Source organism: Convolutriloba macropyga, unplaced genomic scaffold (genome assembly GCF_964194025.1).
Source record: "Convolutriloba macropyga unplaced genomic scaffold, txConMacr16.3 SCAFFOLD_12_1, whole genome shotgun sequence".
Taxonomy (NCBI): domain Eukaryota; kingdom Metazoa; phylum Xenacoelomorpha; order Acoela; family Convolutidae; genus Convolutriloba; species Convolutriloba macropyga.
Window position 1 is genome coordinate 144,162 of NW_027449655.1, and position 22,656 is coordinate 166,817.

Consider the following 22,656-nt stretch of genomic DNA (forward strand, 5'->3'; position numbering starts at 1 on the left):
ATGCATAGATCTTGCAAGTTTGTTCAAATCTTGTTGTTTTTATGGTAAGCGCCATGTTAAGATCTTGGTGACATTTACCATGTTTCTTATCAATGTATATCACGTTTCAGCTCAGAGGCTCTTAAATTGAATAAGCTTACTGTTGCGATAAACATAACATTAACTTCTGGTCCAGCTCAATTTTTTTCTAACGATCTTCCGATTGTATGTCAATGTTTTCGGCTCGACATTTTAGTTCTTTGAATGTTTAAGGAGACACCATCACTCTGTCTGTAATCGGAAATGGCCTGTACCACAATTGAGCTGAGATGAAGATCTCGAACAGATAATGAATTAAATGTATAAACTTTTTCTGTCACTTTCATAACTTGACGCTCCGGATGACAAAATTAGTTCTATCACAAAATAAACTCTTGGCAGACCTCATTGCGGTTAAAACTGTCTCCGACCAGACTTGAAAGTGCTCTGTAATCTGGCTCTGATGTTTGCATACCTCAAGAGAAAAGTAATAATTAAAGAAAAAATTATCATATGTGAATAATAGTTTGATTTGCAAAATTTAACCACTCTGTGCAAAAAGTCATCTACTTTTTAAAAAAAACACGTAAGAGCCTTGCTGTCTATTAAGTCCTATCAGAGGTCAATTCGGTCTGGGTTCTATCAGCTGTTCTCAGCCTTATTTTCTTAATGTTATCAAATTTATAACACCCGCTGCACCTCAAAAAGTTTTTAAAAAATTTTAACTCTCTCTTTCAATTACATCTAAAATCCATTCCCCAAAATAAATAACGTTTGAGAAGTAGCTGCCGGCATTGCATTGATGGTTGCTGCTGTTTTCTTTTGAGCTCCGGAAGAAACTGGCCACACCATAAAGACAGTCTGGCTCAAGGGTGCCACAGCGCAACTGGTAAAGTGGGCTTCCTAAAACGGAAAGAGGAAGAGGGCTTGAGACTATGATAGATGGCTAAACGACACGAAAATGTTCAGCTGAGCATTAGAGTGGCCGGATTGCATAAAAAAATAAAGCTCAAGTTGATTTCTATTTCTAAGTATAAAAAAGAATAGTGTAAGTTTTTATAGAAGAATTCTCAAATTAAGGTAAAATCAGGTTTATGTAAACATAAGGTGGCATAGTGCTTTTCAAATTACCTATCCCTGAAATATAAAAATGCGTGCAAAATTTTGCCCTAGTTCAGAAATTGATTTTATTAATAGCAACAGAATAGTCGATATGTTCGCTTTTAGTTAGACAAAAACAACGAAAGGCCTTACGCTTTTTATTCGATAAACGTTTTTATTTCTAACGCAGCAGTCCGTACGCTTCGAATGTTTGTTTTTTGATTTGATACGTTTGGCCAGAAGCGTAAAAGAAACCGTTGGTATTGTCAAAATCCAAGCCATAAGAAATCACGAAAAAATTACAATTGATTTCGATTTTTCATAGCCAGATCCAGACTCAGCGTGCTCGATTTAATGGACAGAATGTCTGTCAAAGTTCAAAAAATCTGCTAAATTTTGAACTTTAAAAAAACAAGAAGTTGTAGTTCAAACAGTCTCATACAAGAGGTACAGAAGAAAGTCAATCAATGTTTGTTTTCTTTCGAAAATTGTTCATACGCTATACGTTTAAATTTCCAGTGATGAAAAATTTATTATAATAATTTGTTTCATTTTTAAAAACAATTGATTTCATACGTTTCAACCCTAACATGCCGAATCTAAGAGACCATACAGACCTAACGAATTCTGTTTCAAACCAAACAGAGCAAATAAACTAAACATACTGGCAATATCTTTTGTTGAAGACAAAATAAAAACATTTCGACAATTTGTAGCAGCAAATATAACGTCAAATTATGAAAACAGAAATTAAAGAAGTTTTGAACTCAAATTGAAATTTTTCGATGAAGCTTATGAACCGACCCTGGAAAAAAACTGAACAGACGTATATGGTTCTTTACAGATCAAAATTAGAGTTATAATGTAAACTGCTACGGTAATATTGGAGACAACAAAACATTCTTAGTGTTGAAGAATTATAATTTAGGAAATATTAAAAACGCAGTCAAGCACAAAAAAGGCCCTATAACCTATTTTTTGGCCTGAGACGTTTTGATTAACAAAGTTCGTTTTATAAGGCCAAGTTTACGCCCTCAAATGTATTTTTTAAAGGTTAAATTCAGTCTTTAGATTTAACATCCTCAAAATATGAAAATACAATTTTGTATAATTACGACATGAGTGCTTGAGGCATCTACCTAACCTATTTTCTTGAATAAAATCCAAGTTGCCAATTGACAGTATCCGATATTTTAAACGTTTACAATCTTTCCTTAGTTTCAATCTTTCTTGGTTCTTAGGTTTATTCAATAGACTCGGTGCATACTCAGAGATCGAATGGAGAAATAGAAAGGGTTTTGAGACTAATTTGAGAACACACCTTGACTGATCTTAGCCTTGATTTAATTATGAGTAAGCGCTCCAATATTTTTGCAACTTTTAAATTGTAATTCTAACTCCTGATCGCTCGAGTTTGGCATGAATTCAGTATACAGCACAGATACTTAAGAAAAATAGAGATCAGTCTTACAGAGATCAGTCAACTAATTGGTTGAGTTTGGATCTCTTCGGATCCAGGATTCAGACTTCAAAATGAATCAATCGCCGTGTTCCTTTAGAGTCAAAATGGGGAGCCACTTCGAGAGTACAGTTGCCTGCTTGTTGTATTGACCCCCCCCCCCCTCCCCCAACTAAAATTTTTACGTTTAAAAAGGGACACACCTTGGCAAGCACACCAAAATATATTTAATCGTGCACTCGGGCATTTAATAATTCACTCTAGGCACTTATGTTTTGGACGTCCAATTTTACCTGTCAAAACAAGGATTTCAATCGCCATAAACGTGAAAAAGAAGTCAATTAGTTATCCTTGTAACCTTCGTCCATGAAGCAAATGTTGCCGCCCTCTATCGCCGGAGTTGTGCATATGTTGTCAATTCTGCACATCCGTAAATCGAACGGATTGTGATCACTCTCCATGAAAACTGTTTGTTCAAACAGCATCTCCTGAAATATATCTTTCCAGTTAATACCCACACTTTCTGTCAGAGTTGCCAGAAAGTATGAAAACATCCCCAGACTTTCCGTCAAAGTTGCCAGAAAGTATGGAAAAAAACGAACGACACTTGAATGCCAGAAGCATGCATTTACAATATCAATCATTTATAATTTAAAACTGTATATTAGATATCTAAGTATGTTAATTACTCAATCAAGTTACAAAAATTACGATTTTTATGCATCCAAGCCGTTAAAATTTGAGGGGTTTCTACGTTCAATTGGAAGCGGTCGGTCAAAATTGCTGCTATTGCATTAGAGCTTAGAGGACCCAAACCTACTCTCTACCGAATTCTCACCCGGCCTGCTATCATTTCACCTAAGCTCTGCTGAAGTAGAAACTTTAATAACTTGATTTACCTCAATCTGACTATTTACAGATATTCTGCTCATAAAATGACGTGAAGTTATACATGAAAGTGTGCACATAAATACTTTTCTTTTAAAAAATCTGAAAAAGAAGAATTCAGCAATATTCAACCAAGTAGGTTTAGGAGCTGGATGCGATTTAAATAGCCACCTACAATTACGTAACCCGTGTCGGATTTCTCGTTTGAATTTATTTGTATTTGTGACTGTTTTACACGACTATTTTTTAAGACTAGCATGTTGGCGAATATGGATTATTAGTTCCAGTGGAATATCCAGTGGAATAATATAGGTTAAAACACTGGCATGCGCATTTTAAAACTCCGAATGTCTGCAGTGCCAGAAAGTTACAATGCCAGAAGTTCCTATTAAGCCAGAAATTGACTTCCTTTGACTTTTTTCCTTTCAAAACGTGCGCGTTTTGCGTTTTAAGCATGGTTACGTGACTCTGCAGAAGTCACTTTGAAAATCTGACTGATTATCTCGAACCGCTTTCCGGTCCTCGATAAACGTCAAAAGTTCTCAGTGACTTCAAGTGGAGTCGCCAAAACTATTATTTAAACTATTTTCAAAGTTTTTAAGTAACTGAAGCTAGTTTCCACGATGAATTGCTCAGTTCCGTGTTTAGTACATGACATCTGAGATAAGGTTGCTTAAAATGAAATCACAAAAAGTCTAACTTGTGATTTATTTAAGAACTGTTTTTCTCGATACTAAATGTTGGTCAGCAAAACAATTATCTGCTTTGCAATTAATCATATCACTGTTTAGATGAACAGTTTCTGCTCTAATTTTTGGCTCAGGTAATTAATTATAGATTTTGGCGAAAACCTTCCGGGCAAATATAATGCTTAAAATTGTGGAATCAAGTTACTCAGTTAAGGGTGGAAAATGTTTACATAAAATTGAAAAAAGTTTCCAAATACAGTCACTAGAACGCAAAATAATTCAATATTGCCTTTTTGGACATTGGCCAGAAAATGACTGATTACCAAAGTTGATTTAAATTTAGTGTTTAAGTTATTGTTCAATGCAATTCAAAAATTTCTACTACTGATTCCTGGATAGGAAACAATCTTTTGATTTGCTATGCTACTAAAACCAATCTTTAGCGAAAATTTCACGCTTTTAAATAGAAATTGAAGAACGGTGCAATTAGCCGGGGCAATTTGTTATATTTGAGGTTTATAGCTCTGAGATATTTCCTCGCAACAACCAGCTATTAAAGATATTTTAAAGCAGTTATTAGCATGCATACATTGACACTTTTGTCATTCGATGCATTTCACCTGGGCTCAAAAATATCTAAGTAGACCTTCAAACGCTAAATACTTTTTTCTTGCATTAGGTGCTAAACTCTAATTTAAATCAAATACGTTCTTGAAATATTTTGCATATAGGGCTCTCGATTTAATGTCTGACCAATGATTAAAAACGTGACAAAAACTGTAATCACTTATTATTCTTTGTACACTGTAATCCTTTGTACTTATTATTCTCAATTTAGTTCAATTGTTAGTTTAATTCAATTTAATTTTTTATTTCATTTTGCAGTTATTTATTATTTCATTTTGCATTTCCAAAAAAATTTATTCAATAAAATTGAAATTGCGGAAAAACGATATTACCAAGCGTCTCTTTCCACATTTTTAAGTACTAACACAATTGTAGTTTTGGTTCGCCTTACATATGAATAGAATGGATTTACCATACGCTCTTTTATCGTACTCCCAGGTCGAGCTGTGCGTTAATGATCAGACAACTAAAAACCCCCAGAGGGACGAGCGCCATTTTAAAACCTGCCAACATGAACGAGCTTCCTAGTTAATGTCTGCCTAAAGTCTGGTCATAAACGAGTTAAATTCTGATCATTAACGAGCTAATTTCTGATCGTTAACGATAATAATTCATATCAATAACGAGCTAAATTTTGATTATTAGCGAGAATAATTCTGATCACTAACAGGATTAATTCTGATCCCTAACAAGATTAATTATATAGCGCTGATTTTAGGACTTTTGAGGTTGTCCTGTATTTTCTGGTTGTGTTTCCCGCCTCTTTTCTCATTCGGGCTGGGGACAGGCTACGGCGGAGTTACAAACAAACAAGTATAAGAGAAATGAACGGTAAAAATCCAAGACCTAGGAGTTTCCCCAAGTAAGAAAACAGATCAATTTTGTTTTGAGATTATATAGCTAAAGTACTGTCGTAACATAATCTCAAGTTGATTGAAAAAGCCATACTGTAGTCTTTACTTCTCAATTTCTTGTATTGATGCCCACATAAGAACCAAATCTCCTATGACCATATCTTGAGATAGTTTCATCTAATTTTTCTAAGCAACAAGTCGAACAAGTCAAAGAGGCAACTACCTGGAGCCGCGAAGGATAAATTGGGTCATCTTTTTCTGGAGAGGCAATTCCCAGACCACAAGAGGCCAGCTGAACAGTATGAAGTAGGTATGTTGGTATGAGGTGGTTGCAAATTGGGATAGAAATAGAACCCGAATTTCTGATTGGCCGGTCTATTAGAACTAGAGCCAGGTCATGTGTGGCTTCGATGTCCATTTCAAAGCTAAAGAAGACGGTAAATTAATATAAATTACGAGCCATCACCCCTACCAAAATTTTTCTATTCACCTAAGACCCTTTTTTACACGTTTTTTTGTTTATTTTTTGGAATTAAAGAAGATAAACGCCGAAATTGTCCATTTCAATTGGTAGGGCTAATGGCTTTCTGTGCAACTGATAAATTTGGTTTCATAGAATTTCAAACACTGGATCTCTCTCCTGTATAAAACCCGAAAAATATTTTCAAACTCTTAAAATTCATTGCCAGGTAATCTGGGTGATATATTTCTATAAAAGTTGACAAAGCAAACTGAAGAGTTAAAAATTGTAACAATGACACATTTTTGCACTCAAGTATTTCACATTTTAAGAATGTGCTTTTAGCCAAAGTTAGGATCATACCAGTTTGTCAGCATTTTATAACCCGGGCTGACAAAAAGTTTTAATCATGGTGGAGCTTTCGATTATCTCAAACAAGTTTTTTTACTCTGTTCTGTTGGCTCTAATTGAAAGTCTAATTGTTCCGTTAAAACGTTCCATTTTTAAGTAACGTTCTAAAATAATTTTTGTGGGTCTAACAAAGAATCAGAGTTCATTTGAGTTTGTTTGACAGCAACTTTTCTTACTTTCATAGACGCCATATTATGAAATTGTGATTTTATAACTTTTTCAAATATGGTGTCGGCAGTTGAATTTTTAATCCGTTATGACAATGGTGGCAGAGAGTATAACTATTGAGAACCAGCGATAACAGTTATTAGTACAAACGAAGAATTTTCATTCATTCTTAGCTGCGGAGATAGTAGCTACCTGAACGAATCGTGAATGTTTGGATAATCAACGCGGACATTAGGTCAAAATTTTTCTCCTACCGCTACGCAAAAACCAACACCTTCAGTGCTTTTTCACGTGAACAACTAAGGCAAAGCTGCATATGCCCAGAAGGGGCCGCTGAAAATATGATTTTTAGGAGTTTTTTGCACTTTTAAAATATAGAAGCCATAAAAAACAATGAAAGTTGGTGTGGTACCAGTATCTCTTTAACAAAAGAAGATATATAAATTTTCATTGATTAACTTGCAAAACTATAGTTTTTTCGCTCGAAATGACCGAATTGGGCTGTAGGGGTGCAATTAAGCATATTGGATAGATATGCAAAAGAACAACATGATCCACATGGACCATTGTATAGATAAAAAATTTAATGCTTTTGCAGCTTAAAAGTTCAGCATTTTAAAAGTTCAGCCAATTCGTTGCGACAAAAAGCTCAGAAATTTATTTTTTTAAGGAAAAAGTTGACAAACGTGAAACACTTTTTTGAATTAGAGCACGCTGCGAAAAATTCCAACTCATTTCGTCGTCCTCAATCAGTATGCTTAAAAAGGAAATATATTGAATAGTGTTTGGAAACTGAAAAGAATCGGATCTGACTCTCGGATAATTTATCTACAATTAATGACATTTTAATTTTTTTTTATCGAAGCTTACGCAGAAAATGGTCACAGAAATAATCAATGGATATCACCGGTTGAAAACAATTGACGTCTATTCGTTTGAAACTATATTCTTGAAAGAAAACTTTTACACACAAAAAAAACCTTTTTTTTTACTTTCTTAATTATTCTTCAGCCTAAAACGTAATTTACTGTTCACAAAAAGGTGTAGCAGTTTTATCAAATTATTTTAATTCCATGTCACATCAGTGTCATCTATTGCCAGGAAGATAACAGTTTTTCACGATAGCTTTGGAAATAGTTTTGAAAAAAAATGAAAAGACTTTTTACTTATGAAATGAAAACTGTAATTATAAATGTTCTTTGATTTCAGAAGGGGTATAAATTAGTTTAAATCAGTTATATTAACCCTTGATACCTATTGTTTTCCATCCAAGTTTTCTTGATGAATTATAAAAATGAATAAATGCTCTTAACAATACCATTTGAGTCGTTATAGTCGAGACCAAAGGGCTGTCTTTCAAAATTCTGCAAAATTGTTAGAAGTAAACCCAAATAGAGGTCGAGTTTTTTTTGTGAATGATACAGGATCAGAAAAACAGCGAAAACTATATCACATCGATTGTTATAGTTACAAAATCAAAATTCAGTTGCATAGCGCCGAAAAATCACAAAAAATGCGCAGATAGGAACTTAAAAATCTTTTTTTTTGTTTTTCATCTCATCTGTTAAGAATCTGAAAATCACTCTCTTACGGAACAAGAAACTTCTAAATATACTGTAGTATACACATTACATGTCACGTTACTCTTACCGACATAAATTATTTTCTTCGAAAAAGATGCCGTTCTAGCTGACCATTTAAAAAAACTTAGTAAAATTAGGCATCGTTATTTTTTACCACGTAGTTAGAATCCGAGACAATATACCGTGACGATGAACTGACCTCTGATTAAAAAAACTGTTGAACTTTGCGAAATAAGTTACTATTTTTTACCAAAACTTTTTTGGTTCACAAAAATTTTCTCTAAAATGTCTCTCATAATTTTTAGTTTTCTGTTTTGCAGAATTAGCAGGGCTGCTGTGGGTCACAGTATTTGGCTTGTGCAATTACAAAGCAATTTATGGACAAAAATTTACGACAATCACTTTTTGTTTCTTCTGTTGATTTTATATTTGGTTAAGGAGCGTGACCTTCAAACTCTGGCCATTGCTTCTATTCAGAAGAAACACCTGCTCTCTTTAGTATCTGGAACAAATTATTGGGAGAAAATTAGTTTTTGAACCCTGGGAGCTCAAAATAGTGGCACAACGAAGCAACAAAAACAAGTGCAAAAAATAGAAACGAGAATAAAAAAAGGAGAAGACATCGATAGCGTTGAGGAAATAAGGCAAAATAAATGCAACTTTTGTGATGGAGAAAGGTTGTATTTCTGGAGTTTCCTTTTTTGGCAATAAAAATTATCCAGAATCAGCAACTTTTTAAATAACTGCTTAAAATATTTTCGAAAATTTTTTTTTCAAACCACCAAGCTTATATTTGATGGTTTCACTTGTCGTCCCACTATAATACAACTGGCAAATTTTTATTATAAAATCAGTCATAAACCTTATTTTACTGTATTTTTCTGTTTGGACTGAAACTACGAGCTAACCCTCGAACTTGCAAGTTCTTACCAGTTAAATCAATGGTTCTCGACCCGGGTGGACAATTTTATGTCAGCTTCATAGAGGGGGACTGTATTGAGGTAGCTTTCCGGTGAATGCTCGAATTAATTTATCTTTGCGTTCAAGACCAAGTATAGAAAATGTCTGTTTTTTTTTAAATTCCATTATATAAGCTTAGTTAAACATCATTTACCCTGGGGCGAAGAAGAAATCGACGACTGAATAAAAGGATGTGACGTGATCAGATTGTGAAAAGTCTCCCACTTCTAACATTGTGTCCCTTACTGAAACACAAATTTGTCTGAACACTGAAACAGAGACCAAGGTGAGGTACCCGGCAAAATATTGCCAGAATCCCCCCATCAAGATTATTATACGTTATGCAACATAGCCCCCACCCCGCGACAGATACACGTGCCCTACCGAGTTAATCATTACTTAAAGATATGGGGGGTGCCTCCGGGGGAGAGGGGGAGGGGGAGGGGTGCAAATAATATGCAAATGCTAATCTGGGGAGGCTCAAAAGGAAAAACATTCCAAAAGCTGTATCTTTTCCGTTTGTGCCCCCCAGCTTAGTGGGTGCATATTATTTGCACCCCCCAGACGCACGTGTCATTTTTTACATAATAATTAACTATGTAAAGTCACGTGCTCTATTACAGGGGGTGCTTAACATACTGGTTGGGGGGGGGCACAAACGGAAAAGATTTATATTTCAATCTTGGCGTCGAAGCCTGAAAATAAATTGATTGATTAGCGGTAAACCAGAGTGATCCCCGAATCAGGCGGAATGTCACTGCTGCTTTTGTTTTAGCTCAAACCGGTCATTCTCAGCTGTCAATTTTATGTTGCCTTTAACTGTTTGCATCAGTATTTTAAATTTATTAGATCAAATAGTCCGAGTAAACGAAATTTGAATCATATTGGTTTTACTTTTCTCAAATTATTCATTAGATATTGAAACCTGTTGATCGGCTGCCGAAGAGTTTCTTGATAAGTAGTCTACTAATCACTTTTTTATCTTTGTTTTTTTTACCGGTGGTCGAATTCATAAAGTTTTATTTCAAATGGAATTAAACTTTCATTCCATCGAATTTATATAATTTGGTAGGTTTAAGATAGGAAAAAAGTCACGATTTTCTGTTACTATTGTAAAAATTTTTAACGTAAAAACAGAACTTTAAGTGTTTTATAATGCAAACGCCCCCCCCCCCCCCCAAGAGTTCTAAGGTGTTGATGCTTTATCTTTCTTTGCTTTTTCAATGGAAGAGTGATACGTAAGAAATTGGTTTCCGACCGACGAGAGTTTGCTATGTGAGCACAGCGCCTAAATCTTCTCTTGCTTTACTGCAATTGACCTTATTGTGCAAGTTTGCATCGGAAAAACGTTTCCCTGTAATTTTCTAAATCTCTAATATTATTGAATTAAGTTGAGAGTTAGATTTATCGGCCCACTTTTACTTTAATTTCTTTTCCCAAAAATTTTGAAAAGAATATATAATGTGACGAAATTGGAGACAACTTCACTGATGTGATGAGCTGAAACCATGGATGTTCATAGTTGTTTATCATTTTTTGGATCAATTTTTACACTTGTATTAGTGATATGATTGCCCAAACATTTTGTCACCTGTTTACCGAAGAGGAAGAATGATGAACTGCTTTGCTGATTTCCCTGGTCTGATAAATTACAAAAAGCTTAAATGATATTTTTGATATAGTATTGATCACCAGGTAACTGTATTTATATCGTCCAGGAAACATTGGGTCTAGCAATGATGGTAACGTATTATCCATTTCTTATAGAATTTTGCTGGTATAGACCATGATATCTGTTTTAAATCTATACGTTCCCGTGCATTCGTCATCGGCTATTTTGAAGTATCAATATTTAGCTATTTTGGGATATTGATTAAGTGGACTATTCCCGTATTTCAAATTTCATGAGCTGAGTGAGCTAAACATCACCGTCGTCTCTTCTAATCGCAACAACGACCCGCAATTTATCTCTTAATACTTCATTCTTTGGCATCTGACAGTCGTTATTATCTTTTGCCTGATCTGCGATCTGCGAATGAAATGCATTTTTGATCGAGGTTTCCATTTTGATTATGAAAATATTGAGATGAATAATGACAGAGCAGCTGTGTAATCGTTGGATGTGCCCTTCTGAAATAAGGTTCCACAGTTCTTTATGATTCATTATGGCTTCCAATTTGTCTACTTTTCAATTGAGGTATTCAATACTTCTTTCTCACTTTCAACTTTACTACAAGATATCAAATTTCGTAGTAGAAAAATCAGCTTGAAAAATAACAAGGCGATTTAAAATTTAAGGAAAAATTATTCTGTTAGAATTAGAACAGGCCCATTTTGTAACTTTTTCTGATAGAGTCTGATTCCCTTCTCTGGAAACATCCCAAGCCGATCATTGATTGATGACCACCGGATACAACAACTATTTTTATCGAATCCATCTTCTATTCCTGTGATTCGACTGGGCAGTTTAAAAAAAACTAGCGTTTAGATTTATTTGCTTGCGAATGATTTAGGTTTTCTGTTCTCATTCGTGTTCCTTGAAGTGTTTGAAGTGTTTCGAATATGAACGGCTAAAATTTTGTTTTCAATAAGTGCTGGTCCCCCGAGATCTATCAAGATTTTTTGGATAATTTCAAAAACTGATGTCTACATAGATAGGGCTTGAGATTGCTAAGTTCGCGTTTCTGATGCACATAACCAAGCATCCGACGGTTACATAGCTGTGTTGTAGTCTGCGTTAAAGCTATGCTAGAGGATCGCGTTTTGATGGGTTATTTATTGTCGTCTGCTAATTTACCTTTTTTAAATGAACTGTATCGTTGTCTAAAAATCGTTTTGGACGATCAGCAGACTCATGCAATCTAATAAAAACTGATGCTTTTTGCACTATTTTGACCAATAGTCGGCCAACGTGATATATGATACTTTTAGACCACAGTTTAGACCACCGTCTTTGTACTTATTACAGGAGAAGCTATATTAAAGTTGTGGGTGTCTTGAACTGCTTGCGCATTCAGGGATTAAAACGCTTCCGAACATGCATATCCGCATGTAGTTAGTGCTGCATTTCAGCAATATTCTTTTTACAACCCAGGGATTTCGATTTCAGGGCTTACTGTTTTCTTTCGTAATTTTCTCTGAATGTCGCTGTTTTTTATATAATATCAATTTTCAAAGACATCTGTCATTGGGCTGTAAAGTTATTCGAAAATTTCATCTGCTCTTTGATTTCTATGCTTAAAATTAAATTTACCAAAAGTACTATCTATAGGTGTTGTGAATTTTGTTATTGAAGGTGTCATATTTCTTTGTTTTCAATGAAATCTTTATTTTAGTGTCGTTCTTGTTGATTAAAATGTGCGCAATTCTAATTTTCAAGACTGAGAACTATGAAAAAAACATGTTTTCATCCAGAAGTTTTCCGAGGTTATGTCAACAATTGATGCCTTGATCGAATGTGTTGCGGTATTCTTTGTCAGCTCCTGTGGAGTTGCATACTGCTGTTCTTCAACCTCTTTTCATTGATGGAGTTGGATCAACAGTGGGTTTTGAATAAATTGGCTCTGATGACAAGATCAGGTTGTTGCGCTTCAATCCAACTCAGATTGATAGATCAATATTTTCTGGAGCCAGAAATGCAATTTTCATGAACTTTTCCCATTTTAACGAAGAAACAAACGGATTCAATTACAAACGGGATGAGACAATGAACTGTAGCTGCCACATAGTAATTGAATACCATAGAACCTCGACCAGAAGTTTAGATAGGGAATACAACTTAGAATTGTGTGATCGTCCATCAGAGGGCTCCAAGGGGCAATAACATAATAAAGAGTGTTAAATTACCTTCTCAAAATCACGTAGATTGTTTAGGAGAATGAAAGCATAAGTGAGCAGTTAGAAATGAAGTTTAAAGATTATTTTTTAGTTACATGGTGTACTACAAAACAAAAAATGTACGCGATGATGGGGTAATGAGAGGCCGATTGGTGATTTTTTTACGCTCCCTGTTTCGCAGCAACAGTCGTCCACCAACGATTTTCTACGTTTTTCTTTTGCTCCTGATGGTGAAGTTGACGCAAAATTCTGTTAGACCTAACAAATTTTGTTAAGAAATTTCTTGGCTGCTCTGCATTTTTTTCTCTCTGAGATAAATATGTAATATCATTAAAGAATGCAGTCAAATACAAAAAAACTCTGGTAGTTCCTATGCATTGCAAAAATCCTTGTTTTTAACGCTCCGGAAAAATCTTTGGATTGATCCTCCGTTATTGCTGAGGAACCTTCTTCGCCCATTTTTGCAATTTTTCCAGAGAGCCAAAATCTGCCCCTTTCTGTTTGATATGTGCCTCCTGTGTCCTCTCCTTTGTGGTTTCTCCAAAGAATCAAGGCTTTTCGCAAGCCAACATCATTTTTATTGTGTTTCGATCTCCACAAAACTTCATTTTTCTTTTTATATAGATTTTTCATTCAATTTTTTTTCTGTTCGCACCGAAGGCGTTCTTTGATTTCCTCTGATAGGTAAGATATTGGAGATACAAATTATCTCTCGCCAATCGAGGTTGGACAACTGTCTTGCAATGCCTTGCAACAGTCTTGCAGCAAAAAAGTTATCATGTATCTTTCAAGTAAATGGCTATTTTGCAAGATCTTTTACAGCAAATGGTTAATTTGCACGACTCCTCTCTGTTCGTGCCACTCACGCTGGGGTCAAAAAAGTTTAAATTGAGCCAGCAGCTTGAAAAATTTCTAAAATTTACATGCGTCTTAGAAATGATTTGAAACAGAGAAAAAATGTGAATTTTGATATGCAGCGATTTATTTTTAAAAAGTATTGTACAGATACTGTTGCAAGTCACAGTTTGGTTAACATTTGGAATTTATTAAATTTTGTTTTTTTTTTAATCTCAATAATTACACATTTTTCTAGTTTTGTGTAATAACTCTTCTAAATGAAAACCGTAGTTAGTCTCTAACATTGTTTAAGCACTATTTCTTTTGTTAGAAGTTGGGTAACCTAACTTTGGGAACAATCTTAGTTTTTATCATTTTTTGTTTTCATTCTATTATTTTTTACACATAACTGGTTCATATTCTAACTTCACAAAAACTTCAAAATGCGGCTGTGACGGCTGTAAATTTTTGCCAATCACACATACAGATAAAAAATACTCTTCGTGCCGTATAACTATCACGCTAAAACTTGATGTAAATTGTATTTTTGAAAGATGAATAGTGATTATGACATTTCTTGTAGCATAAAGGCCTATATTGTAAGATATTTCAGGTTTTCGTGGAAAATTTTGCGAGAAAAAAATATCTGGCAATGTTTTGTAATATTCTCACAAGATCCTGCAACATGGTCATTCAAAGTCAACTGGGGTTCCAAATGCTGACAAAAAACCACATTTATTCATAACCTTCGAGCTTGCGAATATGAATGCAAGATACCATATATCGGATGGTGAGTAATATGAGCAGAAATCGACTTAATTCGTTCTGCGCTTTATGAAAAATATTCTCCCTCTGGGCTACTGTTTATTGACCACTAGTAAAAAAACTTAGAACACGTCAATATGTCTGCAGTTCCTCTTATCTGACTATTTCGATCAGATCAATCCCAAAATTTTCTTCCTTAACTATAACTGTCTAGATCCACAACACCTCTGGTTAGACTGAAGCATCAACTAGGAAATTGTGCAAATTTGGTGCGACCGAAAATCATCTCTAATAAGATTATTTTCCAGACATTAGCAGTTGACTAGATCGATGCCGAACATTGTCACGTTTATGAAGCGATCCTTGGCATTGTGAGATAATGTGATTTATATTGCATAACAGCCCGGGTGCGCGAGCGAACATGATTTGATAAGAGATCGCTTGGGTCTTGAGCCCCAAAAAGTTGTAATTTTCTTTACTTTTCGAGAAAAATTCTCGGAAGACTTTTAATTATATGTAAATTTAAAATGACACCGACTCAACAGCGAAGATCAAAGTTTAAAGCGATCAAATCAGATTCACCAGAATCGATCATTTATTCAGCTGCAACTCTTTTTCTATTGTTGAAATCTTCTTTACTTTGAAGACTATGCAACTTCAACTTCAAAACTGGCTGCTTTTTTGTTAAATTTTGAGGTTTAATTTCAGAAAACAATTGTGAAATGAATTTTTTTGAATTCGTAAAGCTTCTATCGCAACGTTATAGAAAATGCCATTTTGAAATACATCGATAGTCGTTAATGTTTAATTAACGAACAACATCTATGACATATGTTCGATGTTTATCAGCAGATTAAGGACTTACCAGATGAGAAAAAAAGACACGAAGCTGCTGTAACAACGAATTGTGGATGAATAATTGCAGCTCCACAAAAATGACCATTTCGAAACTTCACTTTGGCGAAGAACAAACGTCTAGGACTGTTAACGCCCTTCACAATAAATTTCGTTGTTTTTGTTGAAATGAACTGCGATGCTGCAATTTTATGACATTTTTGAATATCCGAAGAAAATTTTGCCTTAGCCCCGTTCGAAATATTGAATAACAGAGAATATGTAAAAATAAGAACTATCAATTGTTCAATTTTAATCATTTGATTTCAGGTTGTGTATGTGTTTCAAATTGATAATTAGGTACAAGTGCGATTTGCGTCTAATATAAAAAAGATAACTTGACCTCAAATCAAGATAACATATTCTTACTAACATATTCATTGTAAATAACAAATCTAATTTCGCTAATAGTTTGAACTTGAAGTCACGGTAATGTCAACTAAATGTTTCAACGCTGTTCGAGTTCGAAAGCTGCAGCTAAATACTATAATAAAAGTGTCACCGAAACTTCACAAAAGATTTGAACGTTCTCTCGTAAAATATCAAAAAAAGTTCACATAAGTTTTGCTAACAGTCCGGCAGGACAATTGTCCGAATTTAAACAATAAATTTCCTCTGTTCGGATTTTCTAACACATGATACAGTTTGGGTCAGAGTTATCGTACCACAAAGTGAAGATGTAAAGCCAGTTGGTAGCGTTTCTTGACTTTTAACTAAGCAGTGACGAAAGTCTATTACTTCTCAACCGATTGAAAAAATTAGAAAAAAAATGTTGTCATGGTAGTGAACAAAAATTTTTGCATATAGATACTGGTTATTGACGAAAAGCAATAAGTCCTGCAACATTATCAAGAGCTGATTTTTAGTTTCTGATATTGGGCCTCACAACATCTACGAGCTGAAAAATTGTGATTGATGAGGTTTTTATTTCACATATAATCAAAGATCCAAATGTCGCATACAGTTCTTATTTGTCATCACTATATCAATTACTCAATTCCTATACCCTAGATTTGGTGAAGGTTTCTGACATTCTCTACCTGTAAAAATGAAGATCCAAAAACAGTTTTCGTTGGTTTAATGCCAAATCTTCTTGTCGTGATTCCAAAATATTACGGTTTGGCAAAAAAAAGCAAAACCGAACTTTTTCTAACTAAACATCCTGTGAGACTTTTCCATAATGAGTCTAGGTACCGAGTCGACAAAAAGAAAAAATATTGAGACGAAATTCAAAAATCAATCAACATTTTTTGAACCAAATAATTTCAAAAGTCTTAAAAATATCTAGGTTTTAACGAAATTAATCTTGATGAATTTTTTAAAAAGCCAGATTGAAATCAATAGAACCTGTCGCTGGTTAGACCAAGCCATCGGAATGAACTAAAGATGCAGAAAATCTCAAAAAATTACGAACAACAAATTGCTTAAATAAAGCTATACTGAATGAATAAATAAGTTCACTTGTGCCACATTTGAAAATCATTGGGATCTGTTAATACGCGATTGTGCTAAAGATAGATAAATAAGAAACCAAACAGCACAACTCACATAACTTATGAAAATGCTTTTTGTCCAACAAACAAATCATCAGTTAGGTCAAAACACGAGTTAGCATTTGAAATTTGAAAACAAATGGAATTGTATGAGAACTCTCAATCATGAGGATAAGTTACTTATTGACGAAAAGAACAACAAAAAGGGAAAAAATTGAAAATTCCTTAAAAATCTTAAAAATGTAGAATATCAATAACTTTAAGTCTATGGGCAAAAAACTGACTGCTTCGGCTGAAATTATATATTCAATACAATAATTAGAAGCTTATGGGACTAGTCAGCATTTTACGGCAATCTAAAGGATAAAGAAAGCAAAAACAGCATATTCAAATAAAAATTCAGAGAGAAACGTGTCGAAGCCATTGAAAAAAAATTTTCAGTAAAATTTTTTCAGCTTTCGACCTTTTTTTTAACAACAATTGGACTGTTCTTTTAAACAATGTGCGAAAGAAAAATTGAGAGAAGAAAGTGTCAAAGCCGTTTGAATCATTATTGTTTTTCTGAAATTTTTACATATGATCCAATGAACGTCATCTCTAAGCCAATTGAACTATCAACTTTAGCATGATGTGTTAAGATTCCAAAAGGAAACGAAATTACGAGAAAGTATATCGAAAAAAAACATGAAAACTCGTGCCTCGAAGTCATTAAACCAATACTTAGTAGATTAAACCCTTAACTATATTAACTTTGGTTACAGTAGGAAGAAGAAGGATGACCGGTTTTAACTGAGACCGACTTACAGTTCACAAATATAAGTTTAAGATTAATTTTCAAAATTTTTTTCCCCAAAATTCTTTTAGAGTCTTAACAGACAATAAAGTCACTAAATACGCTCAATTGGAGCGCATGCCTCAATTGGAGGACAGTGTTTTTTATCGTGAGTAGTTAATCAATAAGACATCACAATAAGTCCTAGAACTATGGAAACAACAACAAATATAGGCAGAAATCAAAACTTCATTAGAAAAATGCGAGAAGAAAGTTTCCATGCCTTTAAACCCAATATTTTTCTCTGAACTTTTTATCCAAGATCCAAGTCTTCTCTAACCCAATCTTAGGTAATACCAATCTTAGGATAATGTGAAAAGATTTCAACAGAAACCAATAAGAAAATATCCAAAAAAGTTTCTAAAATTTTTTGAAATCTTGTGACACTGAAGTCATATAACAAAAATTTAGATAAAAGCGCTAACCAGATTAAATTTGTTTGTAATAGAAAGGAGGGGCGTCCTTTCGTTACCGAGACTGGCTTACAATTCACGAAAGTAACATTAAGATTGGTTAATGGTGAAAAATTTTTTCGAAAAATCATTTATAAAGTCCTAACAGCCATTGGCTGCCCACTGAAAGCTTTAGAGAGGTTCACTCAATACTCACTGCAAACTTTGTTGAATTTGGTCAACATCATGCATTCAATACATCAATTACAAACTTATGGGACCGCTCAGAATTTTACGGCTATCTAAAGAATAAAAAAAATCAAAATCAGCAAATTCAAAATCAATTAGCGAGAAAAGTGTTGAAGCCATTGAAAATTGAATTTTTCTGCTTTCAATTAAATTTTTAACATCAAAAGGACTGTTCTTTTTAACAATTTGACTCCAATAAATCATTCAAAACCCGTAGTATCAACACCATTAAAATCAATAGCTCTCTACGGAAGCTAATAAAGAAGCTAAGTTACGCCTCGATGAGATAGCAAGGATGTTTATCATTCATATGTCATCAATGAAAAACAACAAAAAAACCTTGATTATTAAAAAAAAGAAATACAAGCAGAATCCAAAAAGTAAGTAGAAAAGTGCAAAAAAGAAAGTGTCAAAGCAATTTAAACCATACGCTTTTCTCTGAAAACTATTCCATTGAAATTCTTCTCTAAGCCATTGCGAGATACTAATATCAGGATAATGTGATATGACTTTAGGAGGAACCAATAATAAGAAATTAGCCAATTTTTTTTTTGAAATTTTATGACATTGAAGTCATATAACAAAAACTTAGATAAAACAGCTAACCAGATTAAACTTGTTTACAGTAGAAAAGAAGGCGTCCTGTCGTTACTGAAACCCAAAGTGACTTACAATTCACAAATTATGTTTACGATCGGTTGATGATAAAAATTTTCTCGAAATCATTTTTAAAGTCTTAACAGCCATTATCTGTCCACTGAAAGCTCTAGATAGGGTCACTCAATGCTCACAGGAAAATTCATTGAAGGTTAACATCAACGGTACTATGTGAGAGGACTCCAAAATTTAGTAAAACCTCAAAAAAGGAAAACACAAATTTCAGTTAAAATTACAAAAACTCATAGTCGAAGCCAAAAAGAACGCGAGCGATTCTTGAAAATGATTTTTTTGCTCATTGGGCTTCATTAGACTGTAAAGTTTTTCAATAAGAAAATTTAGATATGAAAAACGACTAGCTCTAGGTGACCAAGAAAACAAAAAAAATGTGTAGATTTTTCCGAAAAAAGAGCTCTGAAATTGAATTCGAATTTTTTTGATAGTAAACTTGCCCATGCGGTCAGAACTAGCTTTTCGTCTATTAGGAACCCAAAATTGTTTCATTTTGTGGCGTAAAATTTATTATGTATTAATGTTTTTTAAAAAAAAACAAAATTTGAAGGAAAATTACAGTTAAAGTGAACAAATTTATGCCGAATACCCCGAGTTCACACAAAACTTCAATCCTCGATAATTCCTCGAAAAAAAATTCAAAAAATCTTTTAGTTTCGAATTATACGCCTGGACTGGTTTTTTTAATGATATCACTCGCATTTCTCTACGATGAATATATCGATCGATCAAAATTGACTGATAAAAGAAACCCATTAGAGTTTATAGTTACTCACCCCACAAGAGGGTTCGGAACAAAAAGATAAGCGAAAAGCCGGTTGCAAAGGTTTAAGACATCAATTTCAAAGCCGGTTGCAAATGTTTATGACATTCATTTCAATTACGTAAATTTTGTGTCACAGTATTTAAATTATCGCGAATAGTCACCAGATGCCGGAAGGGATGCAAATAGAATAGAGTAAAGAGATGCAGAAGAATTCTGCGTTTGCACTTATATATTATTTTGCGCGAAAAAATGTTATTTCTCAACTCAGGATGTTTCTCGATAAATACCAAAGAACTGGCCTTTTTTAAAGCGCGTGTATACAAATAGAGTAATGATCAGTTATAAGCAACCATATTGAACTTAATCAATCATATTGAACTTATCTGTCTTAGCATTTTCTTAAATGAAATAAAATGCTTCCTTGTTGAAATTCTCTATTGGGTCCAAGTCCAGGAAGAAATTTGCCTGTCCACCCGGACTTGAGTCTCAGAGCATTTCAGCGCTGAACCAACACAGTTCAAGAGTAAAAACTTAATTCAGTTCTGAAACATTCCATCTCCAGAATATTTCACGTTTCTTTATGTGCAGTTCTTCCTCATTATGATCATATTGAGATCATGGAGTTAAACCAGGCTAAATTTATCCTGTACAGTCTGAAAATTATTCATACACCAAAATTAAGTCTGTGCAGAGTAATGTCATACTTTTGTAGCTTATAACTGGTGATTACTATAGTAGCATACAAACTATTCATATATAAGTTTGTTTGCAGGCAATTACCACAAAACCCATTTAGTTCAGTGGTTACGACTTTCTACGCACATTATATGTCACAAGTACCCACGCGGAAGTTCGAATCGCATATAAATGGCGGGAAAACTTCGATGGCGGGAGTTAAGCTGAGCATATTATTTTTCATTCAAAACATTTTACTCAAAAATGAAGACTGGCCCTTCTAAATTGGGACATGAACACAGTGCTGAACACAAAATGTCTCTATACAGATTCAACGCAGATTTACTCTGCCACCAAGATCCGGGCACGGATCTTCAAAAATTTAACTTTGAGACACGTTCAATGGTTGTACCGAAGGCGATTGAGTTTCTTTACTTTTCCATAGAAAAGAGGAACAGTATTCTTTGTCACTTTTATTGCCTTTTTGGTTTAAACTGTCCTAAAACTGCTTACACTAGACAGTTTTGATTCGATATTTTTCAATCCAATGCGTTTTAATTCTGTTCAATTGAAATACTGTTGGTTTGAAATCTCAGGAAAATAAAAAACAATTTAGGAAGGAAAAAAAGAAAGCTTTGACCAGAAATAAGCCCATCATTTAATTGGAAAACGATATCGTTAACGAAATTTTTGTTCAAATATTCGCCTACTGTAGTTTGAACGCAAATTTGAGTATATATATTTATATATATGCGTGTATGTATATAAATATATATATATATATATATATATATATATATATATATGCGTGTATATATATATATATATATATATATATATATATAAATATATATATATATATATATATATATATATATATATGTATGTATATACAAATGAGTTGTCAGAAATATAAAACTATATACATCTTTCAGTAACAAAAGTTCGTTTTCTGAACCTTTCATATGATCAGACCTATTCCTAAAAACGTCAGCTATGTTCGGAACTATTCAGACCAAAATCATCATTGAACAAGTTTACGTCGTTTTTAAAACTCTATGGTTAGATGAGACCATGAGTTAAAGAAAATATCACTTTGATTTTTTTCGGTGTCCCGTTGTTTCACCCTGATTTATTTATCCCCTTATCATTTGACCCCAGTTTATTTACTCCTGTATCTTTTAACCGCTCTATCTTATAACTCCCTCTATCATTTCACCCCGATTTTAACTTTATAATATAAGTATTATTAAATTAGCAATGTAATCATTTGGCCTTGCCTAACTTTGATGGCGGGAGTTGAACTGAGCATATTATTTTCATTCAAAAAATTTTACTCAAAATTGAAGACTGGCCCGTGTAAATTGGGACATGAACAGAGTACAGACCATCCTAAAAACCAGAATGTCTCTATACTGATATAACGCTGATTTACTCTGCCACCAACACCTGGGAACGGATCTTCAAAAAATTAACTTTGAGTCACGTTCAATGGTTGTACCCAAGGCGATTGAATTTCTTCACTTTTCCATAAAAAAGAGGAACAATTTTCTTTGTCACTTTTATCAACTTTTGGTTTAAACTGCTCACAAAAGACAGTTTTGATTCGATATATTTCAACCCAAAGCGTTTTGCTTCTGTTGAATTGAAATAATGTTGGTTTGAAATCTCAAGAAAAGAAAAACCAATTTAGGAAAGAGAAAAAGAAAGCTTTGACCAGAAAAAAGCCCGTCTTTAAATCGGAAAGAGATATCATTAAAGAAATTTTCGTTCAAATATTTCCCTACTGTAGTTTGAACGCAAATTTGAGTATATATATATATATATATATATATATATATTTATATATATGTTTATATATATATATATATATATATATTATATATATATATATATATATATATATATATATATGTGTGTGTGTGTGTATATACTAATGAGCTGTCAGAAATATAAAACTATATATTTCTTTCAGTAACAAAAGGTCGTTTTCTGACCCTTATATATGATCAGACATTTTCCTACAAAA

At 33.6% G+C, this 22,656-nt stretch overlaps 1 protein-coding gene across 4 annotated transcripts; it reads right to left on the minus strand.

The window, feature by feature from the left end:
* Positions 1–723: 723 nt before the first annotated feature.
* On the minus strand, positions 724–15,924 carry LOC142355221 (neutrophil elastase-like). Of its 4 annotated transcripts, none has more exons than XM_075407451.1 (5): positions 15,523–15,924; positions 9,373–9,463; positions 5,857–6,061; positions 2,937–3,066; positions 724–921 (listed from the first exon to the last, which is right to left on the minus strand). In XM_075407451.1, the coding sequence occupies exons 1-5, from the start codon at positions 15,809–15,811 to the stop codon at positions 740–742; spliced, it is 897 nt and encodes a 298-aa protein (XP_075263566.1). In that variant the 5' UTR covers positions 15,812–15,924; the 3' UTR covers positions 724–739. The 4 variants fall into 4 exon arrangements, with proteins under 4 accessions (XP_075263566.1, XP_075263565.1, XP_075263564.1 ...); XM_075407450.1 differs by having other exon boundaries at positions 5,860–6,061; positions 9,373–9,487; XM_075407449.1 differs by having other exon boundaries at positions 9,373–9,487.
* Between the last annotated feature and the right edge of the window lie 6,732 nt (positions 15,925–22,656).

Excerpts from the sequence above, each read along its gene's own strand:
- LOC142355221 (XM_075407449.1), bottom strand. The coding sequence starts at position 15,811 with ATGATTAAAATTGAACAATTGATAGTTCTTATTTTTACATATTCTCTG. Across the intron at positions 9,488-15,522 it reads GTGTCTTTTTTTCTCATCTG|TGTTCAGACAAATTTGTGTT; the intron begins GTAAGTCCTTAA and ends TCTCTGTTTCAG. Across the intron at positions 6,062-9,372 it reads GATTTCTTCTTCGCCCCAGG|CTTTGAAATGGACATCGAAG; the intron begins GTAAATGATGTT and ends CGTCTTCTTTAG.